General features: G+C 34.8%; 1 protein-coding gene across 1 annotated transcript; it reads right to left on the bottom strand.

The window, feature by feature from the left end:
* Nucleotides 1-11047: 11047 nt before the first annotated feature.
* On the bottom strand, nt 11048-22419 carry LOC149147683 (uncharacterized). Its single transcript, XM_089441927.1, has 2 exons — nt 21898-22419; nt 11048-11146 (listed from the first exon to the last, which is right to left on the bottom strand). Exons 1-2 carry the CDS (start codon nt 22417-22419, stop codon nt 11048-11050), a joined length of 621 nt encoding a protein of 206 aa, XP_089298053.1.
* Between the last annotated feature and the right edge of the window lie 345 nt (nt 22420-22764).

Here is a 22764-nt window from a genome sequence, read left to right as displayed (position 1 = left end):
TTTTATTGTTAAAATAAAATTTTAAGAATTTGATTATTAATTTGTAAAATTAAGAAATAAATAAATTTAAATAAGTGAAAAATGACTTCTTGTTGTTAGAGGCTTTTGTAACTAAATCCAATATAAATAATGAGAAATTGTAATTAATAAAGTAATTTAATTTGATGAAACAATTTTTTATATTTTTTGAAATTAATTTTATATTTGAAAAATTGTTTCATCAAATTTAATTTAATGGTGAAAAGATGAAGTTTTTTCATTATGGTTTACTATTGAATTTTCTAAATTATTTACTTAAACCAGTATAAAGATATAAACATTATAGAACTATTTTTATCTTAATCACATACTTAATTTGAGCTATTTTATGAGAGCATATTAAACTAATTTTTTTGTTATTAATATAATATTAATTCGAAAATATGAACCAGGAGGTGCTGCATAGGAAGACAAAGAGAGACAGGAAGAATGGCATATACTTTACGGTCTTCGTCTTAATCACCATCATCTGCACACCATCGAAATCACGCTTCGGGGCTTCAATTATTCTTATCCAGGAAACCATGCATTCGAAGGAGGACTCCTTGCTGTATTTCAGGAAAATGATGCCTACATGGCACATTGCTGCTACAGAAGCAAATGGTCTATCAGGCGGCATGATTACCTTATGGAACCCCACCATGGTCAAAGCCAAGGCATACAAGTGTTTTGCAGGAATTCTAATTTCGGCTTCTGTCAGAGGAGTGGCTGGCCTGATCAACATCCTCAACCTCTACGCTCCATATAAAGCTCGAACCCCTTTCTGGACCAAGCTTTTCGCTTCTGAGCTCTTCAACATGAACAATCTTCTCATTGCAGGTGACTCCAACGTAGCATTGTACTCCAATGAGGTCTGGGGTCAAGGGAAGATGGATAATTTTTTGGCGGACCTCATCAACTCTGAGATGTTAAAAAAGAACATGGTCGACATTATTCCAGCCAAAAGAAAGCCGACCTGGTCAAACAGCAGGATTGGGAAAGCCTATATTGCCAAAAGGCTTGACAGAATGTTTATTCATCTTAGTCTTGTTGACAAAATGGGTATGCCAAAACTGTCGGTGGAAAATGTCACGATATCGGACCATCTTCCTATCCTTATTTCCTGGCCGGCAAAAATCTTCAGGAAAGGCTATTCCTTTAAGTTCGACAACAGTCTCCTCCTTGACTCCGCTTTCAACACTTTCATTCAGAATGCATGGCAAGAAATCAAAGGCCGAGACAAACAATTTATCTTTTCAACCTTCAGGGAAAAATTGGTCGAGATCAGGGATTTGGTTAAAAAATGGCAGTTTCGTAAGCATCAGCAGGATAAAGAAAATCTTCTTCGGGTTCAATGGGAATTGGACCAGCTGATGGACTCGACTGATTTCACCACGTGCTCCTTTGAAACAAAATGCCGAATCAGAGAGTTGGAAAACAAGAGGTTCTGTTTACTGAAACAAGAAGAATCGAAATGGAGGCTCAAAAGCCATGCCATATGGTTGCATGAGGGTGATAAAAATACAAAATTATTCCATAATTTCGCCAACGCAAGGAGGGAAAGAAATTTCATATGGAGAATCAAGGATGATCATGGTGATTATGCAATCTCCCAGGAAGACATCTCGGAGCTGGCTGTTAGATTTTTCAAAAAACAGTACAGTAGATCCAATGAAAGCAGTTTCAGCGATATTCGATGGGGAATCGACCTCATGCCAGTAATGTTCGACCAAGAAAAATATGAGGACCTTTTCCGCCCCGTCGATGAAAAGGAGCTTCTCTCGGCCATGAAATCCTTCAAAAAGGACAAGGCCCCGGGGCCCGATGGATGGTCGATAGATTTTCTTATTCATTTCTTCGACCTCTTCAAAGACGACTTGCTGGGTATGGTGGAAGGCTCCAGACTTTCGAGCAACATTCACAACCACCTTTCGTCCACTTTGATCGCCCTTATCCCCAAGCAGGACGAGCCTGAATCCTTCCAGGATTTCCGCCCGATCTCCCTCTGCAACATCTCCTTCAAGATCATCACTAAAATCATCGCGGCTAGGATTAAAAGCACTCTCGCTATTCACTTCTCTTCAAATCAACACGCCTTTTTAAAAGGCCGAAATATCCACGATGCAGTAGCCTGTGCGCAAGAATGTCTGCATTCAATGTCTATGCACAATTCCAGGGCGGCCATTCTGAAAATCGACCTGCAGAGGGCCTTTGACGTCTTAGACTGGGGATACCTACGCTGCCTACTAGCTAAAATCGGGATGAATCCAGCTGCCATCCGATGGATTATGGGCTGTGTAGAAACAGTTAACTACGCCATTTTGATCAACGGCCAGCCTTCTCAGTTGTTTCAGGCCGAAAGGGGCCTCCGGCAGGGCTGCCCGTTGTCGCCCCTCCTTTTCATATTGGCCATCGATGCTTTTAGTCTTCATATCAACCATGTTGTGGAGGTTAAAGACTTTTCTCCGGTCAAGGTATGCAAACACATCCATATCTCCCATAATCTCTTTGTAGACGACATCCTCTTATTCTCTATGCTGTCCAGGACTACATGGCTGTGCATTAAGTCAATCTTGGATCGTTTTCAAAAATCCTCTGGTCTGGCCATCAATAAAGCAAAAACTTTTCTCTTCCATAACGGCCTCGATGACGCACTAGTATCCTGGATTGCACAGCTCCTTGGAATTGCATCCAGACTTCTGTCTGATGGTTTCAAATACCTTGGTTTTCGCCTCAAAGCAAAGGCCTACAGGACTTCTGACTGGCGTTGGCTTATAGACCGTTTTTTCGGCAAGATTTCACTGTGGGAATTCAGAACACTTTCTCCGGGTGGCAGGGTTGTGCTGATTAAATCGGTGTTATCTCAGCTTTCGGTTTTCTGGGGTCACCTCTATCTCCTTCCGGCCCGCATCATCCAATCCATAAATAGTATCACAACAAACTTCATATGGGGAGCAAGTGCAGAAAGGCGTAAAATGCATCTCGTCAGGCTGGATCTCTTAACTCAGCCAAAAAATCAAGGCAGTTGGGGCCTGTTAGGTATAAAACTCTTTGGGGCTACTCTTCTTTGCAAAACCCTCCGGCGAGGCATCTTCGACACCTCCCCCTGGAGCGATATCATGCGCCAGAAATATCAACTTGGTCGCAGAATTGAGTTCTGGTTCAGGCTTCACTCAATTGGACTGCAGCACGGGTCTGCCATATGGCTTAGTTTCAAAAAGGTCCAGCTTTACTTCCTCAGCAACCTCAAATGGCAAATCCACTCTGGCCGAAAAATTCTGTTGGGCATTGATTCTTTTGCAGGTTTCAGGGGTTGTTCATCTGTTCCTTCTTCTATCCTTTTCCATCTTCATATGGCTGGCCTGTTTTCATGGGACCGAGTTATCAAAGACTGGAATGGCTCCTCTCTAGTGCTCATGGATGCTCCGGATGTTGGTATTCCTCTAGATCTATACCCACATTGGGACTTTCTCAAAACCAGTGCTCATGGATGCTCCGGATGTTGGTATTCCTCTGGATCTATACCCACATTGGGACTTTCTCAAAACCTCTCTCCTCAGAGGCGGTTTTGCGCGTTCAGCAGATGATGACCATTTGGTCTGGTCATTATCTCCTTCCTCCACTCATGCAATAGTCAAGGATATTTACATGGATCTTATAGCACTCTCAAACAGAATGATCAACAAGCGTTTTCCAGCACTCTGGTGGAATCTAGGTTGCCCTCTCAAAGTGACCTTATTCACGTGGTTGGTGTTCTCAAACAAAAATCTGACTTGGGAGTCCTTGCGAAAGCGCTCTTGGCATGGGCCTCGTAGATGCGCCCTCTACAAGTTGGACGAGGAAACCAATTTTCACCTGTTTTTCAAATGTCCCGTTTCTCAAAGAATCTGGTCCGATCTTGCTCACCTCTTCTCTTTCCCGCACCTTTGTTTCATTTCAGTTGAGGCAGCTTTTGCATGGTGGGGAAGACAGATTGCCTCCCTCCGTCCTATCCTTCCCATCGCTCTATGGAGCCTCTAGAAATGGAGGAATAATTTTTTTTTTTGAAGACTCATCCCTCTCCTCCATATATGTCCTGTCTCTTTTCTCCGCTCTCTTTTCTCCATGACCGCTGATGCTGATCCGTTGTGGAATTTTTGTCCATATCATGGCTGCCTATGCTTGCATCCCTTTTGGTTCTCTCTCTTCATCCTCAGATGCTATATATTTTGATTATCCGCTCTCTCTGAGGCGATCCATGCTACAATCCATCAGATCAACAGATCTTCTATTTCTGCCTCTCTTTTCAGATGATCATCCATCAATCTTTTCAGATCTATCATGTCCATTTTGTATATATTCCCACAATATAATATAAAGCTTTTTCTTCTGAAAAATAATATTAATTCGTATTAAAATATTTCATTCATAACTTACATTGGATACTTTATTCTAGACAACATTAAAATATTTTCTTTTAATATTTTTTTCTATATATAGATATATATAAAGTTCATAAAATATTTTTGAAAAGTATAAAGTCTAAACATTTTATTGACATATTGTTTAAGAACAGAAGGTCCACGTGTTTAGAACCTACATCTAGGTTCATCATCACATATTTTTTTTTTTTATTCCAATTACTTTACATGAAATTATAGTAGTTCATAGGAATAACTAATTAAATATGCATAGCATTTTTTTTCTTTTTATTTAGGTAATATATATTTTTTAAAATTTTAAGAGAGATAGACATACTTACACATCCCCATGAAATTATATTATTTCATAAGAACAACAAATTAAATATGTATAGCATTTTTTTTCATTTTTTTTAAAATAGTATTTTTTATTTTTATCTTAAGAGAGAGATATACTTACACATCCCCTTCACACTGGGTTGTACAATAAGCCTCTTTGTTCAATTAAAAATAGTTAGAAAGAAACATCACTTTAAATATTTGGGTAACCTAAATTTGATAGGATCCTAAAACCTTGCAAAAAAAAAATCAACTTAAATAATATTATTAAATAAATATATAAAAATAAAAAATAATTTTATTATATTATTAAAAGTAAAAGTCATCAAAAATATAAAATTTATCTATTTATTTATTAATATTATAAAATAAAGCTTTATAATTTTTTTCTAAAATTAGTATTTTAAAAAATATGTGACATAGAAAAGCTAAAAAAAAATTAATAAATGTTTATTTTTTAACATTACGCCTCATAAATTATAAATTAGATTTTTGATAGAAAAATATTTACAAATGTGACAGATTACTTCATCAACAAAATAAAAATATTAATATTAGTGATATATAGATTACCACAAAATTTCTATGATCAAATAATTTCTTCAATTTTAGGAGGTTGGAAAATTTTGGTTTGTATATTTTTAAAATTTTAAATTAGCATCATCATTAATTGTTTTTTCAAATTTAATTATTTTTTAATTTAAAAATATAAGCTAATTATTTATTTATATATTTTCAAAAATGTTTTTATTTAAATTTTTTTATATATATAGATAACCATTATAGATTTTAATATTCAACCATTATAGATATTGAAATTTTCTATAATATAATTGTATTCATTTAATTTAATTTCATTGAAACATTTATATTTCTCTGCTTTATAATATTTGTGACCTTGTCATTAAACACTAAAAATATATGAATAATCTTTAATATTATCCCGATTCCATATCCACCTTTCAATCTAAACATTTTTTTAATAATTTCATAAATTTGTTTTTTATATCCATTGTTTATAACCTATTGCGATATTACAATTCTCGTTCAAGACCACTCTTATTCGAGACTTTTATTTCTTATTAGTCTATACAAGGTAGGTTAAAACATCATCTTGGTCCTGCTTAGCGAGTACATAGCAAAAAGGCAATTTTCATCCTCTGATCTTTTCAGAGTGGTTGTTACGATGCCATTGGTTGTCACTGTGATTTATAATGCCTAGCTGTTTATTTCAACATAACTTATTCATTGCCTACCTGTCTATTTCAACATAACTTATTTACATATGTGGATAACCTTTCGTAAAAATTAAAATTATTATAAACGTTATTTTATTTTATTTTTAAAACTTTCTTACGCTGTGCATGTGCAATTACCCGCCGACATCATTCGAATAGCCAATAATAGCGAAAAATAAATATATAGTGTCTTGGCGCGGTAATGCGTCGCAGATGGAAACGCGGAAAAACTCTGAAAAGGACTGTCGCTGAAAATAAACTCACGTGAAACAAGTAACCACTTGTACACTGATTTCAGAATTCCAGAAAATGTTATGGAAATTTACCAACTTTACTTTGAAATTCATTTAAATAAGAAAACAATGTCAAAGGAATGTCATATGACAGCTAACCCGCTCTACAAGATTTTTAAATACCACATTGCATCCGGAAACTTCTCACCGAATATCTCCATGTCCTAAAACGCTCTCGATTGCTATAAATATCAATCATCTGTGACAATCTTATACGACCCAGTTCGGCTTTTCGATATCTTTACCGCCGAAAAAAGGATGGGTATTCTTGCAGGGATGTCTTTCATCTCCAAGTTATTGGTTGTCTTGATTGCTGGCAGCATTTGTGCTGCAAACCCATCAGCTGCTTCATACTATAAATCCCCACCTCCGAAGCCATACCTTTACAAATCTCCTCCTCCTCCATCTCACATTCCATCTCCAGTCCACTATAAGCCGCCCCCTGCTCCCACACCCGAGCCCCCAGTAGTGGAGAAACCACCGCCCGTGTATAGCAAACCTCCTCCTAAGGCGGTGCCAGTTTCTTCTCCTCCTCCTCCATCTCACATTCCATCTCCAGTCCACTATAAGCCGCCCCCTGCTCCCACACCCGAGCCCCCAGTAGTGGAGAAACCACCGCCCGTGTATAGCAAACCTCCTCCTAAGGCGGTGCCAGTTTCTCCTCCATACAAGTACAAATCTCCACCTCCTCCCAAACCAATTCCTGCTCCATATGCCAAGCCTCCACCAGTGGAGAAGCCCCTTCCTCCTCCTTCACCACCAAAATCATGGCCAACTCCTGTCCCTCCCCACCATGAACACCACAAGCACCATAAACCTTCTCCAGTGACGAAACCACCGAAAGCTGCACCATCCCCACAAGAAAAACCATACGGATACAAATCTCCACCTCCCCCAGCCTACGTAGTAGGCCCTACTCCTCCCAAAGCAGTACCTACATTTCCTCCCACGCATCCCAAACCACCAGTCTACCCCTCACCACCTGCACATCACTACTCGTACAAGTCGCCTCCTCCGCCGCCATATTAGAATCTGCAAAGAGTACTGAGAAGGTATGTTATTGTTGTTTATAAGTATTATCTGATTGATCTCTTCAATATTTTTTCCTTGATATATGGTTTCATGCCATTCTGTGGAATGTTTGTGTCCGTCAGGGTTGATTGATTATTCCAAACAAGTTTCTAGGGTTTACTGCTGCTAGTAGAGATTGTTGTTTGCGTTATATTTATATGTTTCTTGGTGTATGGGTTAACTGCATTGCAGTCGTGTATTTACTTGCAGGTGAATAGAGATTTAGAGGGACACCATGAAGAAGATGGATCTATCATGTTTTTACCAGTATCAACTGTTCTGCAGCTGAGAGTGCTGACCTGGATCTCCACCTGAACATTGCCTTGTTCTAAAAAAATGATGTCATTTTGCTATTTCTGTAATAAAATTGTTTGACGGTGTGAGAGTATTATAAAATCTTGTGACGGTGTGAGGAAATATATATTGTTCATTTCAGCAGCCAAAGAGTTTCGTACTTTATTAATTTAAGTAAAAAGGGTTTACGCTATGGAGATCTCAAGGAAAAAGATCAAAAGGGTTTAGCGTATGGAAATCTGAAGGAAAAAAATCACTAAAATAATACAGAGTGATGTATACTTGATTCAAAGCAAAGGTTTGCAAATATTCTCCAACAGGCACTGATTTCAATTTTCAATCGCACGCTAATATTTACTTATAATAGTGGTTGTTAACTCAAAATATAAATCAGGAAAATAATTACGCTTAATTTTTACGTCAAATCAACATCACATAATTAGCTGAGTGACGGAGGTGGAGGATCTAAGTTTCAGTGACTACACCATGCATCACATTACTATTAAAGAATAACAGTCAAACAGTTATGCAATATGGCAGTGTAAACCTAAAAACAATTTAATATGAGTGAGTGCAGACTGAAAGTAAATTTGAAATTGTAAAGCGTATTGTCCCACGACTCGCAATGCCACGTGATGTTATTGAAAAGCCAAATGCATCCTTCACGTATGCCAAATGCATGCGCTTTAACACATTTGCAGTTTTATCAACATGACCATAACAAAAAGGACAGGTAGAAAGTTAGCGTTAAAATATCTTTATGTTATTTTTATTTTTTAAAATTAAATATAAAGTTTAATTTGATTCCAAATAAGTGGTCGTTGTGGAAGTTGAGGGACAATTTTCCATAATGGTATTTGTTCATTAGTGCATCTATTTGAAACAATATATAATTTTAACCTTTTCGAAATAAAGATATTAGTATCATATTTGCAAAAAGATATTAGTATGATATTTGCATTCAATATTTGAATTTAAATTTCTGATCTATATCATGATCCATATCATAATGTATAAAAAAAAATTCGAAAAATTCATATTGAAGATTTTGATCAAGGCTTTATTAATATTATATTTGGATTCAATATTCGAATTCAAATTTCTGTGATCCATATCATAATGTATAAAATATTTTTGGGAAAAGTCACATTGAAGATTTTGGTCGAGGCTTTTCGAACCAGCAAGTGTGGTTCATCTTCAAGACATGAAGATGAACCACACTTGTTGATTCTAAACAGTCGACCAAAATCTTCAATGTGACTTTTTCAAAAAATATTTTATACCTTATTTTGATTCAATTTTAATATATTTAATCTAAAAATGTAATTGTTTGAGGTTAGAGTTTTTGTTTTGAAGTAACTTTCATTAATTTAGTAACTATGTTATGAACATATTTTTTATACATAAATTAAAATATGTTTTAGTATGTTTCTATATATTACATCTAAGATGTATGGAAGATTTGAGTTGCATTATCAAAACATATATTACAAGACTTAATATGTGTAAGACACTAGATGTACATGAGAAGAAGACAAAATTGAAACCTTCAGAGACAAAATCATTACCACTCTAAAAGGATTGAAAGTCTTTGAACTTAAATGCCCATGAAGGGAATTATAATATCCCTAGTGAATGCCAATCAAGCTAAGAACTTGATTAGATAAATTATGAAGTACGATATGCTTTTGAGATAAAATGAATTATAAAATGAATTGGCATGAGTAAATATATCTCTAGAAGAAAAAAAATATTTTTTAAGCATGCAAAGAAATGTTTTAAGAACCTCAAGTTTAAGACATAAGAGGGATATGGAGCATGAGATACAATTGTTTTATAGCTCTCTATTCCAAAACACAAGATTGTTCAATAATCAATATTACAAGAAGATTAAGTATAGATATACTTGTATTTTTTGTTGGGATAGGGAGTAGTTTAACAAAAAATATCACCCTATTACTCATGTATTGTCATAGTGCCCCAAAAAGATGGCATATGGGGAATGTGCATTAATCACAAGTTATTATGAAGATCACCCACAAGAATCAATTCATTTTCTCTTTAGTTTCCCCCTAGTAGCAAAGGGGCCTAGCACATGTCTAACTAGCTAAATTGGTTTCAATGAAAGTTAATACACTATTGTTGATGACTTACTAGATTATTTATAGCTTTGATAAATACTTCATCAAAATCTATTTGAAACAAGGATACCAAAAGTAAGAGACTTGGAAAACTTGAGACATAGGTTATATGAGTGGTTGAAAATGGTTCTTAGTGTATGTAGTGCAACAACTAGGTTTGTATGCATAATGAATAATTGATTTATATTTTTTTATAGATAAATTTACTATATTTTAGTTGGATTGTGTATTAATCCTTAGCCTTATATAGAAAGATCATATCTCACTATTGATGAAGCTACTAGAGACTTTGAGAATGCACTTAACCTATTAGAAAAATAAGTTATGAAATATGAACCTTTGTGACAATCCATGATGTTTGTGATTGATGAAATAGAACTTAATATAAACCCTAAAATGATGTTATCAAATAACAAAATCCTACTAATGATGTTAACACAGTTAAAGAGATTTGTGAGAATGACACATTACTTTCAAATGTTTATAGCATCCTTTTTTTTTCCTATATTTACACCACTACAAAATTAACGGAAAAATATTCTCACATTTTTCAATTTTACAATAATCAAATCTCTAAATTTTCAAAAGAAAAATTCTTTATAGTAAATATAAAAATAAATGAGTGATTTATCAAATTAGTATTAATAAAAAAGAGAAATTTAGTTCCTATCATTGTGAATCGTTCCATGAATTAGTTGTGAATTGTTTCATGGATTAGTTTTGCACTGCCCTACGTTTGATGAGAAACTCCATGTTCTATGATAATAAGCATCAAAGGAATAAGATTCTAATGGAATAATATTTCAGTAATTCCCTTTTAAGAATCATCATTTTGTATGTTTTTCACATTTACATTTTAGTTTGATACATAGATTAAATAGGGAAACGAAAAAGAATTCCAGGGAAAAAGTAGCCAGAAAGAATGAGAAAATCATTGAAAAAGGTGAGCAAACTCATTTGCAATTTTAATGTGACACTCATTAAATGATATATATTTGAAAAAACGCTCTTTAAATTCTTTATATAGAGGATTGGTTAAACATTTGCTTTAGATAAATAATGGATTTATCTTTGAGGTTAGTGGTTATCTTGTTTCCTTCCAACAGGGGTGAAATTTGATGAGAGAATTTTCTAGTAAGCCAAAAACTTTGCCCCATCTGAGTGTGTATTTAAATAATCATTAGAGTTGTAGAATCTATCAACCATCTGAGTGTGTATTTAAATAATAATTGAAGTTGTAAAATCTATCAAATTTAATGGGGTGATTTGAAATTCCTACGCCTAACCTGCTTCCCACCACAGATTACGTAAAAGCCGCCGACGCCCATTTGGCTCTGCAGAGCACCTTCTTTCTATTTTGCAATGAAATATCAACAGAACAGCTCAAACAACTCCCGATAACGATGAGGCCGCATGTAGGAAAACGCGTGTGTGCAGAATCGACAACATGTGTTGACTTTGGGGAGAAGTTACATAGGCTTTTGGGTTTTGGGAAATTAAGTAATACGATTGTGTTTTTTGAAAAATAAATTTATAAAATATTTTGATAGTGTAGATTATATAATTCAAATATGTCATTTTATAAATATAATGACAAGTAATATTTTAATGAAAGCATTTAATTAACTTTTTTAAATAGTTTTTTAATATTTTTGTGAGAAAGCATTGATAGTGTAGATTATATAATTCAAATATGTCATTTTATAAATATAGAAGTAATATTTTAATGAAAGCATTTAATTAACTTTTTTAAATAGATTTTGTAATATTTTTGTGAGAAACCCAATAACAAAATGAGAAAAATATATACAATCAAAATGTCTTAAATATTACATAATTATTTATAAATTCAAATTCCAAAACCAAAATATTTAACTCATTAAAAGATTCGATAAAAATACAATAAATAAATAAATTATTATTATTTTCACTTTATATAAATAATAATAATATTCAAACCGCAATGCAGGCCATTTTAAAAGGTCACGCAAAAGTTTCAGTTTCGGCAATGTCGCGACACATATCATAAGATAACATTACCATGGTGTCTCACGTGCTGACATATACGACTGCCCATACCGGAGAATGAAGTTTTAATTTACAAGACAGATTAACAATTCTCATGGATTTCTATTTACAAGAAAATCAAATATATTTAATGTATAATAACAAGGTACGGAGAAAAATACTTTATAGCACTATATGGTTAAATAAAAATTTAAATGATTTGATAACTAACGTGTAAATTAAAAATATATATATATATTTAGTAAATCAGTAAACAACATTTTTTAATTAATATAAATTTTATTAAAAATTATATTTTTATTTAATTAGAAAAATCAAATTAGGTTTTGAAAACCAATACAATAAAGCTAATCACTACTAATCATTATAGTTTTTTGTTTTTTTCACTAATTAATTGATTAAGGGTATGTTTTTTTTTGTGAGAAGTCTATATTTTATCGTGTAAAAAGTTTACATTTTATCATTATTCGAAAATACTTGCATATTTGCAATCTATCATTATTTCCCCGTCAGCACCTCCATACCCTACACAATCAAATCTACCTGCCTATACATTTCTTCCGCATATCCCTCTTTATATAAAGTTCGTGTTTTGTCATTATTTAAGAACACTACATTTTTACAACCCAAGCGTCTGTATTTTGTCATTATTTAAAAACACTACATTTTTGCAAACCACAGTCTATTACACTTTACACTCCACAATGTTGAGATTTTCTGTTTGTAATGAAATAGGAAAAATCTCAGCTGATGACAACAATAGAAATTCAGTTCCTAGATTAGCTCCAGGTTGTTGGGAGATGATTAATGCCTCCTATATTTGATGTGAGTGAGTTAATGAGGTTGTTAGATTCTCTATGCTATATAACAGGCAACCATTCGGATGTTTGCTATGAGGGTGAGAGTTTTGTGAGGATTTCTTTGATGTAATCTCCTGTTTTGAATAATAAATTGCCGATGCCTATGTTGTGTGGACGTAGCCCAGATTGGTTGGGTGAACCACGTTAAAAGCTGTGTCTTTATGTGCTTGATTACTCTGCTGTGTTTATTTGTTTAATTGAGTTGTGCATCTGCTTTCCAACAAGTGGTATCAGAGCGTGTTGGAGTGCTGGAGGTGCTGAGACTGCATGCTGGAGGTGCGTATGACTGAGTGTGGAGGGTGTATATCACTGTTGCGCGGAAGACAGACAGACCAGTGCTGGGGCGTGGAGTTTATTGCTGCGTGGATCGTTTGCGGGCGTGGAGTTACTGGTGCGCTGGTTAAAGATCTGATCAGCGCGGAGTGCTGGGTGCAGCCTGCGTATGACCAAACCTGGTATGCAACCTACGAAATACCCAACATATAAATTCAATACATGGAATTCACTTAACTCACGCTAGCATGCTATAAGTAATTTGACGGACCCGTGGCTAAGAGCGTAACTGTGGCTGAGACTCGCTGCTGCCAACACAAGATTATTGTAGTGTTGATCTATTTATACACGTCCATACATCAAATTTCACTGTGTATGTTTCCTTGGGAGTACGCACATAACTGGAATGATGCTTGTATGGTTCGGTTGATTTCTTGAAGGAACCGTAGTCACTTTTATGAATATATATATTCTTCTACTCTTGGAACAGGGCAAAAGACTATTACAGTTATCTAATACGCAAAACTAAAGCTTGGATATAGTTCAGAAAATAGTAATTTAATACTTGAGATAATACACGAATCATCACGGTGATAGATCGAGAGTTTCTTTTAATAATTGCTGGTACTCGTGAAATCCGAACAACATTAAAAGTCAAGGGCGCATTGTTGTTATCGGATTTTGAAAGGGCTGCTGGATTTGCTGCAAATTGGGTTCTTTTTTGAATTTCTTTCATATAATTGGTATATCAACCAACATCCCCAAAGAAAAACAAATAGTAGAAATCAATTCATAGGACTGAGCTGTGAAAATTAATGGTTGGTGTGTGGGTTGATTGTTGGCGCATGGTTGATACTCATTTTAAACTGTAATTTTGCACAGAAATAAGTTAGTTTTTTTTTTGTGTGTAAAAGCAAAGGCAGAAAGGCATAGGCAGTTGTTTTTTAATTGCTGGTTAGTTTTGGAGATTATTGTGTTTCTTTGCTGATACAAAATGGCAAAAACTCAAAGTGCCCGGTTTGAAATTGAGAAATTTAATGGCAAGAATAATTTCGAGATTTGGAAGGTGAAAATGTACGATTTGCTTGTCCAACATGGTGTGGCAAAGGCGTTGTTGGGCAAGTCCAAACAGCCTTACAACATCACAGATAATGAGTGGGCCGAGATGGATGAAAGAGCGATAAGTGCTATTCGACTGTGTCTAGCTGATGATGTCCTGTTTAATATCGTGTCGGAGACAACAGCGGCTGGTTTGTGGATGAAACTGGAGAAACTGTACATGACCAAATCCTTAACCAATAGGATTCTCCTGAAGCGACAACTGTACAGTTTGCGAATGAAGGAAGGTACATCGATTGCTGATCATTTAAATGCTTTTAATACTCTTCTTGTGCAATTACAAAGTATAGAAGTAAAAATTCAATCCGAGGATAAAGCTATTACTTTATTGTGCTCGTTGCCCGAATCATGGGATCATTTTGTTACTTCTATAAGTCTTAGTTCATCAGAAACTATTGAGTTTGATGATGTAGTTGCATCCTTATTATCGGAAGAAACAAGGAGGAAGTCGCATTCCGAAACCTCTACATCAGAAGATATGATGGTTAGAGGTCGTTCGAAAGAAAGACACCCCAGGAAGCCGAGTGACTCACGCTCAAAGTCGAAAGGGAAGAAGAGTAAGCTAAAATGTTGGTTTTGTGGCAAATCAGGGCATTTAAAGAAGGACTGCTGGAAGCGACAGCAGCAAACTTCAAAAGCAGAGTCTACGACAGAGAAGAGGGAGGCAAATACGACAGATACAGGTTCGACATCTGGTTCAGGTATGAGTGATGAAGTATTATCAGTTAATGTGTCAAATCATGGTCAACATTGGTTGTTAGATTCCGGTGCATCAAACCACATGTGTATCCATAAAGAATGGTTTAAAACATATAAATCAATTGATGATGGTGTTGTGTACATGGGTAATGATGTAACATGTAATATTGTGGGAATTGGGAGCATACAACTGCAAATGTTTGATGGGACAACAAAAATATTAACTGATGTGAGGCATGTACCAGATTTAAGGAAAAATTTGATTTCATTAGGAGCACTTGATTCAAATGGATATAAAACTGTAATTCAAGGTGGAGTAATGAAAATTTACAAAGGCATCTTACTAGTTATGAAAGCTAAGAAAGTAGGAAATCTATTTCAGTTAGATGGAGGTACAGGGTCAGATTTTGTGTCTACTGTGTCTGAACATGACAGTAGTTCCATTCACTTATGGCATCAAAGATTGGGGCATATGAGTGAAAGAGGATTAAAAATTTTGGCTGATCGCAAGTTACTTCCAAATCTAAAGTCTGGAAAGTTAGATTTCTGTAAGCATTGTTTGTTTGGAAAACAAGGTAAACAAAAGTTTAAAACAGGGAAACATACTAGTAAAGACATACTTGATTATATCCATTCAGATGTTTGGGGACCAGCCCTTACAACCTCATATGGTGGTTCGTCTTATTTTGTATCATTCATTGATGACTTTTCAAGGAAGGTCTGGGTCTACATGTTGAAGAGAAAGTCTGATGTTTTTTTCAGTTTTCAAGCAGTTTAGAGCATTGGTAGAAAACAACACTGGTAGAACAATAAAGTTTTTAAGAACTGACAATGGTGGTGAGTTTACTTCAAAGGAGTTTGACAGCTATTGCAAGGATGCAGGGATCGAGAGGCATAAGACCACGGTTTATACTCCTCAGCAAAATGGAGTTGTTGAACGCATGAACAGAACTCTTCTAGAGAGAGCAAGGAGTATGCTGAGTAACGCCGGGTTGCCGAAGGAGTTGTGGACGGAAGCGGTGGCAACAACTTGTTATGTGATAAACCGATCTCCATCAACGGCCATAGACTGCAAGATTCCGCAAGAGGTATGGAAAGGACACCCTTGTGACTATTCTAAACTCAGAGTGTTTGGTTGTGATGCATATGCTCTAGTGCCTAAACATCAGCGAACTAAGTTAGATCCAAAGTCTAAAAGGTATATCTTTGTTGGGTATGGTGTTGGAACAAAGGGATATAGATTGTGGGATCCTACTACCCGCAAAATCATCATCAACAGAGATGTAAAGTTTAATGAATCCTCTCTTGTACAGTTAGATGTAGATAGTAGATTGAAACAGGATGATGTATCTGACTTTCAGCACATTCAGTTTGATAGCATTTCTAACGATAGTCATGATGACCGTAGTTCAGATACTAGTCATGAACAGGTTTCAGAATCAGAACATGAACAGGGTTCAGGTTTAGATCATGAACAGGTCTCAGATACTGATCGGCAAGAAGTTCCTACAAAGGGTAGTCAGCCAATCGTGGAAGCGCCAGAAACATCCTTAAGGAGGTCGCCAAGAATCAAACGGCCACCGAGAAGGTATGATGATTATGTCACTTCTGTTGCATTTACTGCTAATGACGATGAACCTTTGTGCTATCAAGAAGCAATAGAAGGTTCGAAAAGTGACAAGTGGAAAGCAGCCATGAAGGACGAAATGATGGCCTTGAGTAAGAACAACACATGGGATCTGGTTGAGCTTCCGAAAGGCAGGAAAACTGTGGGGTGTAAATGGGTTTTCAAGCTGAAACGGGGTGTGAATGATACGGAAGACAGGTACAAAGCGCGACTGGTTGCAAAACGGTTTTCTCAGAAAGCCGGTATTGACTTTCATGAGATTTTTTCGCGAGTGGTTAAAATTGTTTCAATTAGAATTGTGTTAGCATTAGTGGCTTTGCTTGATTTAGAGTTGCAGCAGTTAGATGTTAAGACTGCATTTCTACATGGTGATTTAGATGAGGAAATATATATGGAACAACCGGAAGGGTTTGTTCAGCATCGCAATGAGAAATTTGTCTGAAGGCTCAAGAAGTCATTATATGGCCTGAAGCAGTCGCCTCGGCAGTGGTATAAGAAGTTTGATTCTTTCATGTTGAGTCAGAAATATGTTAGAAGTGAATATGATCATTGTGTTTATTTTAAACAGTTGAATAATGGCATATTCATTATCTTGGTATTGTATGTTGACGATATGCTTTTAGCAAGCAAAAGCATAGAAGAAATCAACAGGTTGAAGGCTCAGATGGCAAGGACATTTGATATGAAAGATCGAGGAGCAGCAAGACAGATTTTGGGCATGGAGATTTTTAGAGACAGGAGCAATGGTAAGCTATGGCTATCACAACAAAAGTATATTGAGAAAATACTTTTGAGGTTTGGTATGAATAACGTGAAGCCTGTATCAGTCCCTTTAGCTTCCCATTTTAAACTTTCTTCGAGTTTATGTCCTAATACAGATGAAGAAAAGGATTATATGTCTCGAATTCCATATGCCAATGTAGTAGGGTGTTTAATGTATGCGATGGTTTGTACTCGACCAGATATTTCACATGCAGTTGGGGTTGTCAGCAGGTACATGGCAAATCCGGGTAAAGAACACTGGTCAGCAGTGAAATGGGTGCTTCGGTACTTGAGAGGCACAAGTAGTTATTGTATTTCTTACAATAAGAGTAGTGAATTTGTTTGCGGATATGTTGATTCCGATTTTGCAGGTGATTTGGATAAGAGAAGGTCAACTTCAGGGTACGTCTTTACTCTTGCAGGTGGAGCTATCAGCTGGATGTCAAAGCTACAGAATATTGTTGCTTTGTCCACTACTGAAGCAGAATACATTGCTGCTTCTCATGCTTGCAAAGAGGCGGTTTGGTTGAAAGGTTTGCTTGGTGAATTTGGTAGGTTACAGGACAACATCAGGTTACTTTGTGATAGTCAAAGTGCAATACATTTGGCTAAGAATCCGGCCTATCATAGTAAATCAAAGCATATTCCAATTAAGTACCATTTTGTAAGACAAGTTATCACTGAAAGGGGAGTCTCTCTTGAAAAGGTGCATACAAAGGAAAACTGTGCAGACATGTTCACGAAACCAGTTTTGTTGGAGAAGCTACGCTGGTGTTTGGCTTCTCTTGGCTTGCAGAAAAGATAAAATAATAATAACAGGGCATCAGGGGAATTGTTGTCAAGGTGGAGATTGTTGAGATTTTCTGTTTGTAATGAAATAGGAAAAATCTCAGCTGATGACAACAATAGAAATTCAGTTCCTAGATTAGCTGCAGGTTGTTGGGAGATGATTAATGCTTCCTATATTTGATGTGAGTGAGTTAATGAGGTTGTTAGATTCTCTATGCTATATAACAGACAACCATTCGGATGTTTGCTATGAGGGTGAGAGTTTTGTGAGGATTTCTTTGATGTAATCTCCTGTTTTGAATAATAAATTGCCGATGCCTATGTTGTGTAGACGTAGCCCAGATTGGTTGGGTGAACCACGTTAAAAGCTGTGTCTTTATGTACTTGATTACTCTGTTGTGTTTATTTGTTTAATTGAGTTGTGCATCTGCTTTCCAACACACAAATTGCACTCCACAAACACTGTGGAAGTGCCCCCGAAATATGATTAACAATATTAACACACTTTGCATTGTATAAACCAAATGCCTTACCTTCACACTCTGCATTGCATAAACAAAAGACAACCCAAACTGCCACATGAATCCATCAACCATTATTTTAACATTAATATTACTTAGCAAACCTATATTCGGCTTCGTGGGAAAGAAGGGTGCATAGAATCTATATAGAATTATTTCATTTTTCCTTGGGCTGGACATCACATTCCGCTTTGTAGTAAAACGAGAGTATGATGAGGATTCATGTAAAATTTAAAGAAAATTGCGTTCATTTTCTTGAGATGAATAGTTTGTAAATAAAACAAGTTACCCTGGAATTCCTCCCTGGAATGCTAACATCGTTGCTTTTGATGTCCTTGGAGATTTAACCGTGACTTTGACAGAAGCAACACCAAAAAAAGAGGAAAAACCTTTCTTATTCGAGGAGAATGCATGTTAGGAGCCATAACTATTGTAAGCGTTTTGCATTTCCGTAAAATTTGGGTCATCGTAGTACTGGAGTCGTATGATGGTCTTGGAACTATTTCAGAGTTTTTTTTTGGCTTAATTGTTGCATGACGTTCCTTGAGCTCTTCCACCACCATAGCTCCGTAATGGGTGAAGAGGGTGAAGAAAAATATTAACCAAAAAAATATATCTAATTTAAATAATTAAATTTATTTAAATTTAAATTTGACATTGATTACTGCAAAATGAAATATAGAGTAATATAGATTTTTTCACCATGTTGTGAAAAACAAAATATATATATATATATATATATATATAAAAGATGAGAGACCTGAAAGGTAAACGTATAGATCTTAGTACACTTACCTTTATGAGAATTGTTTAAGGTAAACTTGAAAGAAAGGTAGAAGGTAGACTTATAGATTTTGGTATAGTTATGGAGTTCGGAAGAAGCATAATGAAAGTTTTCTTGACATTTATACACTTCACAAATGAGAATGAAATTTATTAATAAATAAATTTGATTTGGCCATAAAGTTAAATTTAAATTTGATTTATTCATAGACAATGTTTCATTATCAAAAGCTTTCACTACGCAGAAGGAGGAAGTTCCTCCCTACAATGAAATATATGCATAATGAAACATTAGTCCATACAACTTTGGCTTCACTCCATGCATTAATTAAATGATTACGATCACAAAAACAATGTGTATGCAGCTTGACAAGTTAAATATTTAATTATACAATAAATATTTAGAACTTTGATAGCATTGTATATATGTGCACAGAGAGAGACTCTAGCATGATTTCTTTAAATTCTTATTTTCTTTAACAAATTGATTTTTCACAATGCTTTGAAAAATAAAACCCATAATTTAATATTTATGAGATTATGCTTTCAACTTTAGTAAACAAAAAAATTGTATCATAAGTCTATGTTTTTGTTAGAAATTAATAAAAGTTATTCTTAAATAAATTAATTTGGTCATAATCAATGTTTCATTGTGAGAAACTTTCGCGTATATCCAGGAATTTTTTTCTTTGTAAACTATAGACAATGAAACATTTCTGGCTCCAACTATGGCTTCCTTGCATTCTTGCATGCATTCATAAATGAGAATGAATGTGTTTTCATAATAATATTAATTATTTTTATCAATTGATAAAATTTATTATTAAATCAATTTAATTCAATCTTAAAGTTAAATTGATTTAATTTATACTTATAATTTTTAGGTTTATAGTTTTTTAAGCTAAAGATTCCTTGTGCATAGCTTTCATTGTGTATAAAAAACTTCTTTTGCACAATGAAAACTTTCATTGTGCTTTGCAAAATGAAACATTGATCCCTACAACTATGGTTTCCCTACATGTATTCATAAATAACATTGTATTTACTTTCATAATAATATTAATTGCTTTTTGCAATTTATAAATTTTATTGTTAAATAAATTTGATTTGGTCATAAAGTTAAATTAATTTAATTTATATTTATTTTTTTTAAGAAGCAAGCTCTACATAATGAAACATTTATGCCTGCAACTCTCACTTCCCTCTAACATCCCTCAATACATTCATTAAATGATTATGATCAAACACAAAAAAAATGTATTCTCTATAGGCACTTTGACATGTTAAATATTTAATTATTAAATAAATATTTAAAACTGGGATATAATTTTATAAATATGCAAAGGGAATATGTATATATAAACTCTAGCATGAGTTCATTAAATTCTTATTTTCTTTAAGTAATGAAAATGTACCGTGTATAACCAAATTAATTACAAAGACTAATTTTGCATTGACTATTGCAAAATGAAATATGGAGTTTTAAAAAAAAAAAATTGAAAAATAAAACTCATAGCTTAATGTATTATGAGATTATGCTTTTGACATCACAAAATAATTTATTGTATCATAAGTCCTTGCTATTTTTATAAATAGATAAAATTTCTTATTAAATAAATTTGATGTGGTCATAGTCAATGTTTCATTGTACGAAGACTTCTTTGTGTGGAGCTTTCACTATGCCGAGGAAACTTCCTCTACTCAATAAAATCATTCATTATAAGCTCCATAGAAGGAAGATTTGCACAATGAAACTTTGATCAATGCAATTTAAATGCAATTCATACTTTCGTGCCTGCATTCATAAATGACATTGAATATGGTTTCATAATAATATTAATTGTTTGTAGCCATTGATAAAATTGATTAAATAATAAAAATGATTTGTTCATAAACTTGATTTGTTCATAAACTTAAATTAATTTAATTTATATTTGTGATATTTAGATTTGTAACTTTTTAATGGAATCTTTCTTTATGCAGAGGACAAAATTTATTATTAAATAAATTTGATTATGTAATAAAGTTAAATTAATTTATTTTGTATTTATGATTTTTAGGTTTATATTTTTTTAATCAAAGCTTTCCTCGTGCTGGTGAAGTTTCCTATGCACAATGAAATCTTTCATTATAAGATCTGCACATTGGAACACTGAGATAAAAATCAGACTTGAATTCAAAAAGAAGGAGTTATAGCTCACAGGTGAGTACTGCACTCAAACAAAGAGAACTCTCTCCGTACACTCTACTATTCATCAAATGAGCAATTACATCATTAAGTACATTACTAGAACTCAGGAAGTTGCAACCAAACTCCTAAACTCTAGGAACAAATCCTAAACTAAGGAGATACATCACAACTTGTGTAACCATTTCTCCATTAATACAAAATAATATTAATTATTTTCAACTCCCCCCCTTAATGGAGAAAGGATTATCCTGAACTCCTAGCATCCCTCTAAACAATTCAAACTTTAAACACCCAAGAGGCTTAGTAAAAATATCAGCCATGTTATCACAAGTTTTACAGTATTCAACACATATCTCTTTTGACTATTGTTTCTCTCGAACAAAATAAATTTGAGTATCGATATGCTTGGTATTTTTATGAAAAACTGGATTGTATGCAAGCTTGATGGTACTCTGGTTGTCGGTTTTGATAATAGTTGATTCTTTCTGCTCTTCTCCTGCATCGGAATCCTTGTCATCTCTTCAAATGAAGGGACTTTCTCCCTTGCTGACAACCCTGTGATAAACGTCTGGTAATCATCAGTCATTCCGTTCAACATGATCGTGACCAGATCCGAATCGGAAACTTTCTCTCCGATATCTCCCAGTATGTCCTTTAGGTCTTTGACTCTAGCAATGAATCCAGCAACAGATTCATTCTCCTCCATCTTCAATGCAAACAGCTTGCCTTTGAGTGACAAGACACGGTTTGTATTCTGCGTCTGGTATAGGTTTTTGATCGTGGTCCAAATGTCAGTGGCCGGTTTACAGTCTCTAATGTGTGGGATAACATTGTCCTTGACGAACATCTTTAATATGACCTTCGCTTTTGTCTCCCTTTTATCCCAATCTTGTTCTTGTGTGGCTAATCCTGATCTCAGGTCATTTCTTGTAATGATCGACCACGCATTTGCACTTTCAAGTAAAGTCTGCATCTTGAATTTCCAGTTGGTGAAATTCGATCCATCGAGTTTGCCAGACTCGTGGAGATACGATTCTATTCTGTTATTCATATTGGATTGATAAAATTCTGATCCTCTGATGAATATTTCTATCCAACTGTACACTTTCAGGATACACTAAAAAAAATCACCACATACCAGATTCGAACCTCTGTTTTTCTGAAAAAAAAATTGTATCTTCAATGTGCCACCACCAGGCAAGTCCGATCTACTGCCACCAAACAAATCCGGAACTCCAATGCGCCACCAGCAGGCAAGTCCGATCTGCTGCCACCAAACAGATCCGGAACTCCAATGCACCACCACTGGGAAAGTCTG

The sequence above is a fragment of the Pinus tabuliformis genome, chromosome 9 (genome assembly GCF_031772625.1).
Source record: "Pinus tabuliformis cultivar Carrire ecotype Pingquan chromosome 9, CPIR1, whole genome shotgun sequence".
In the NCBI taxonomy this organism is placed as follows: Eukaryota; Viridiplantae; Streptophyta; class Pinopsida; order Pinales; family Pinaceae; genus Pinus; species Pinus tabuliformis.
The sequence above is the reverse complement of the archived record's forward strand: the minus strand, read 5'-3'. Positions and strand labels throughout refer to the sequence as shown.

Excerpts from the sequence above, each read along its gene's own strand:
- LOC149147683 (XM_089441927.1), bottom strand. The coding sequence starts at position 22,419 with ATGCAGACTTTACTTGAAAGTGCAAATGCGTGGTCGATCATTACAAGA. Across the intron at positions 11,147-21,897 it reads TATCAAAACCGACAACCAGA|AAAGAAGGTGCTCTGCAGAG; the intron begins GTACCATCAAGC and ends ATTGCAAAATAG.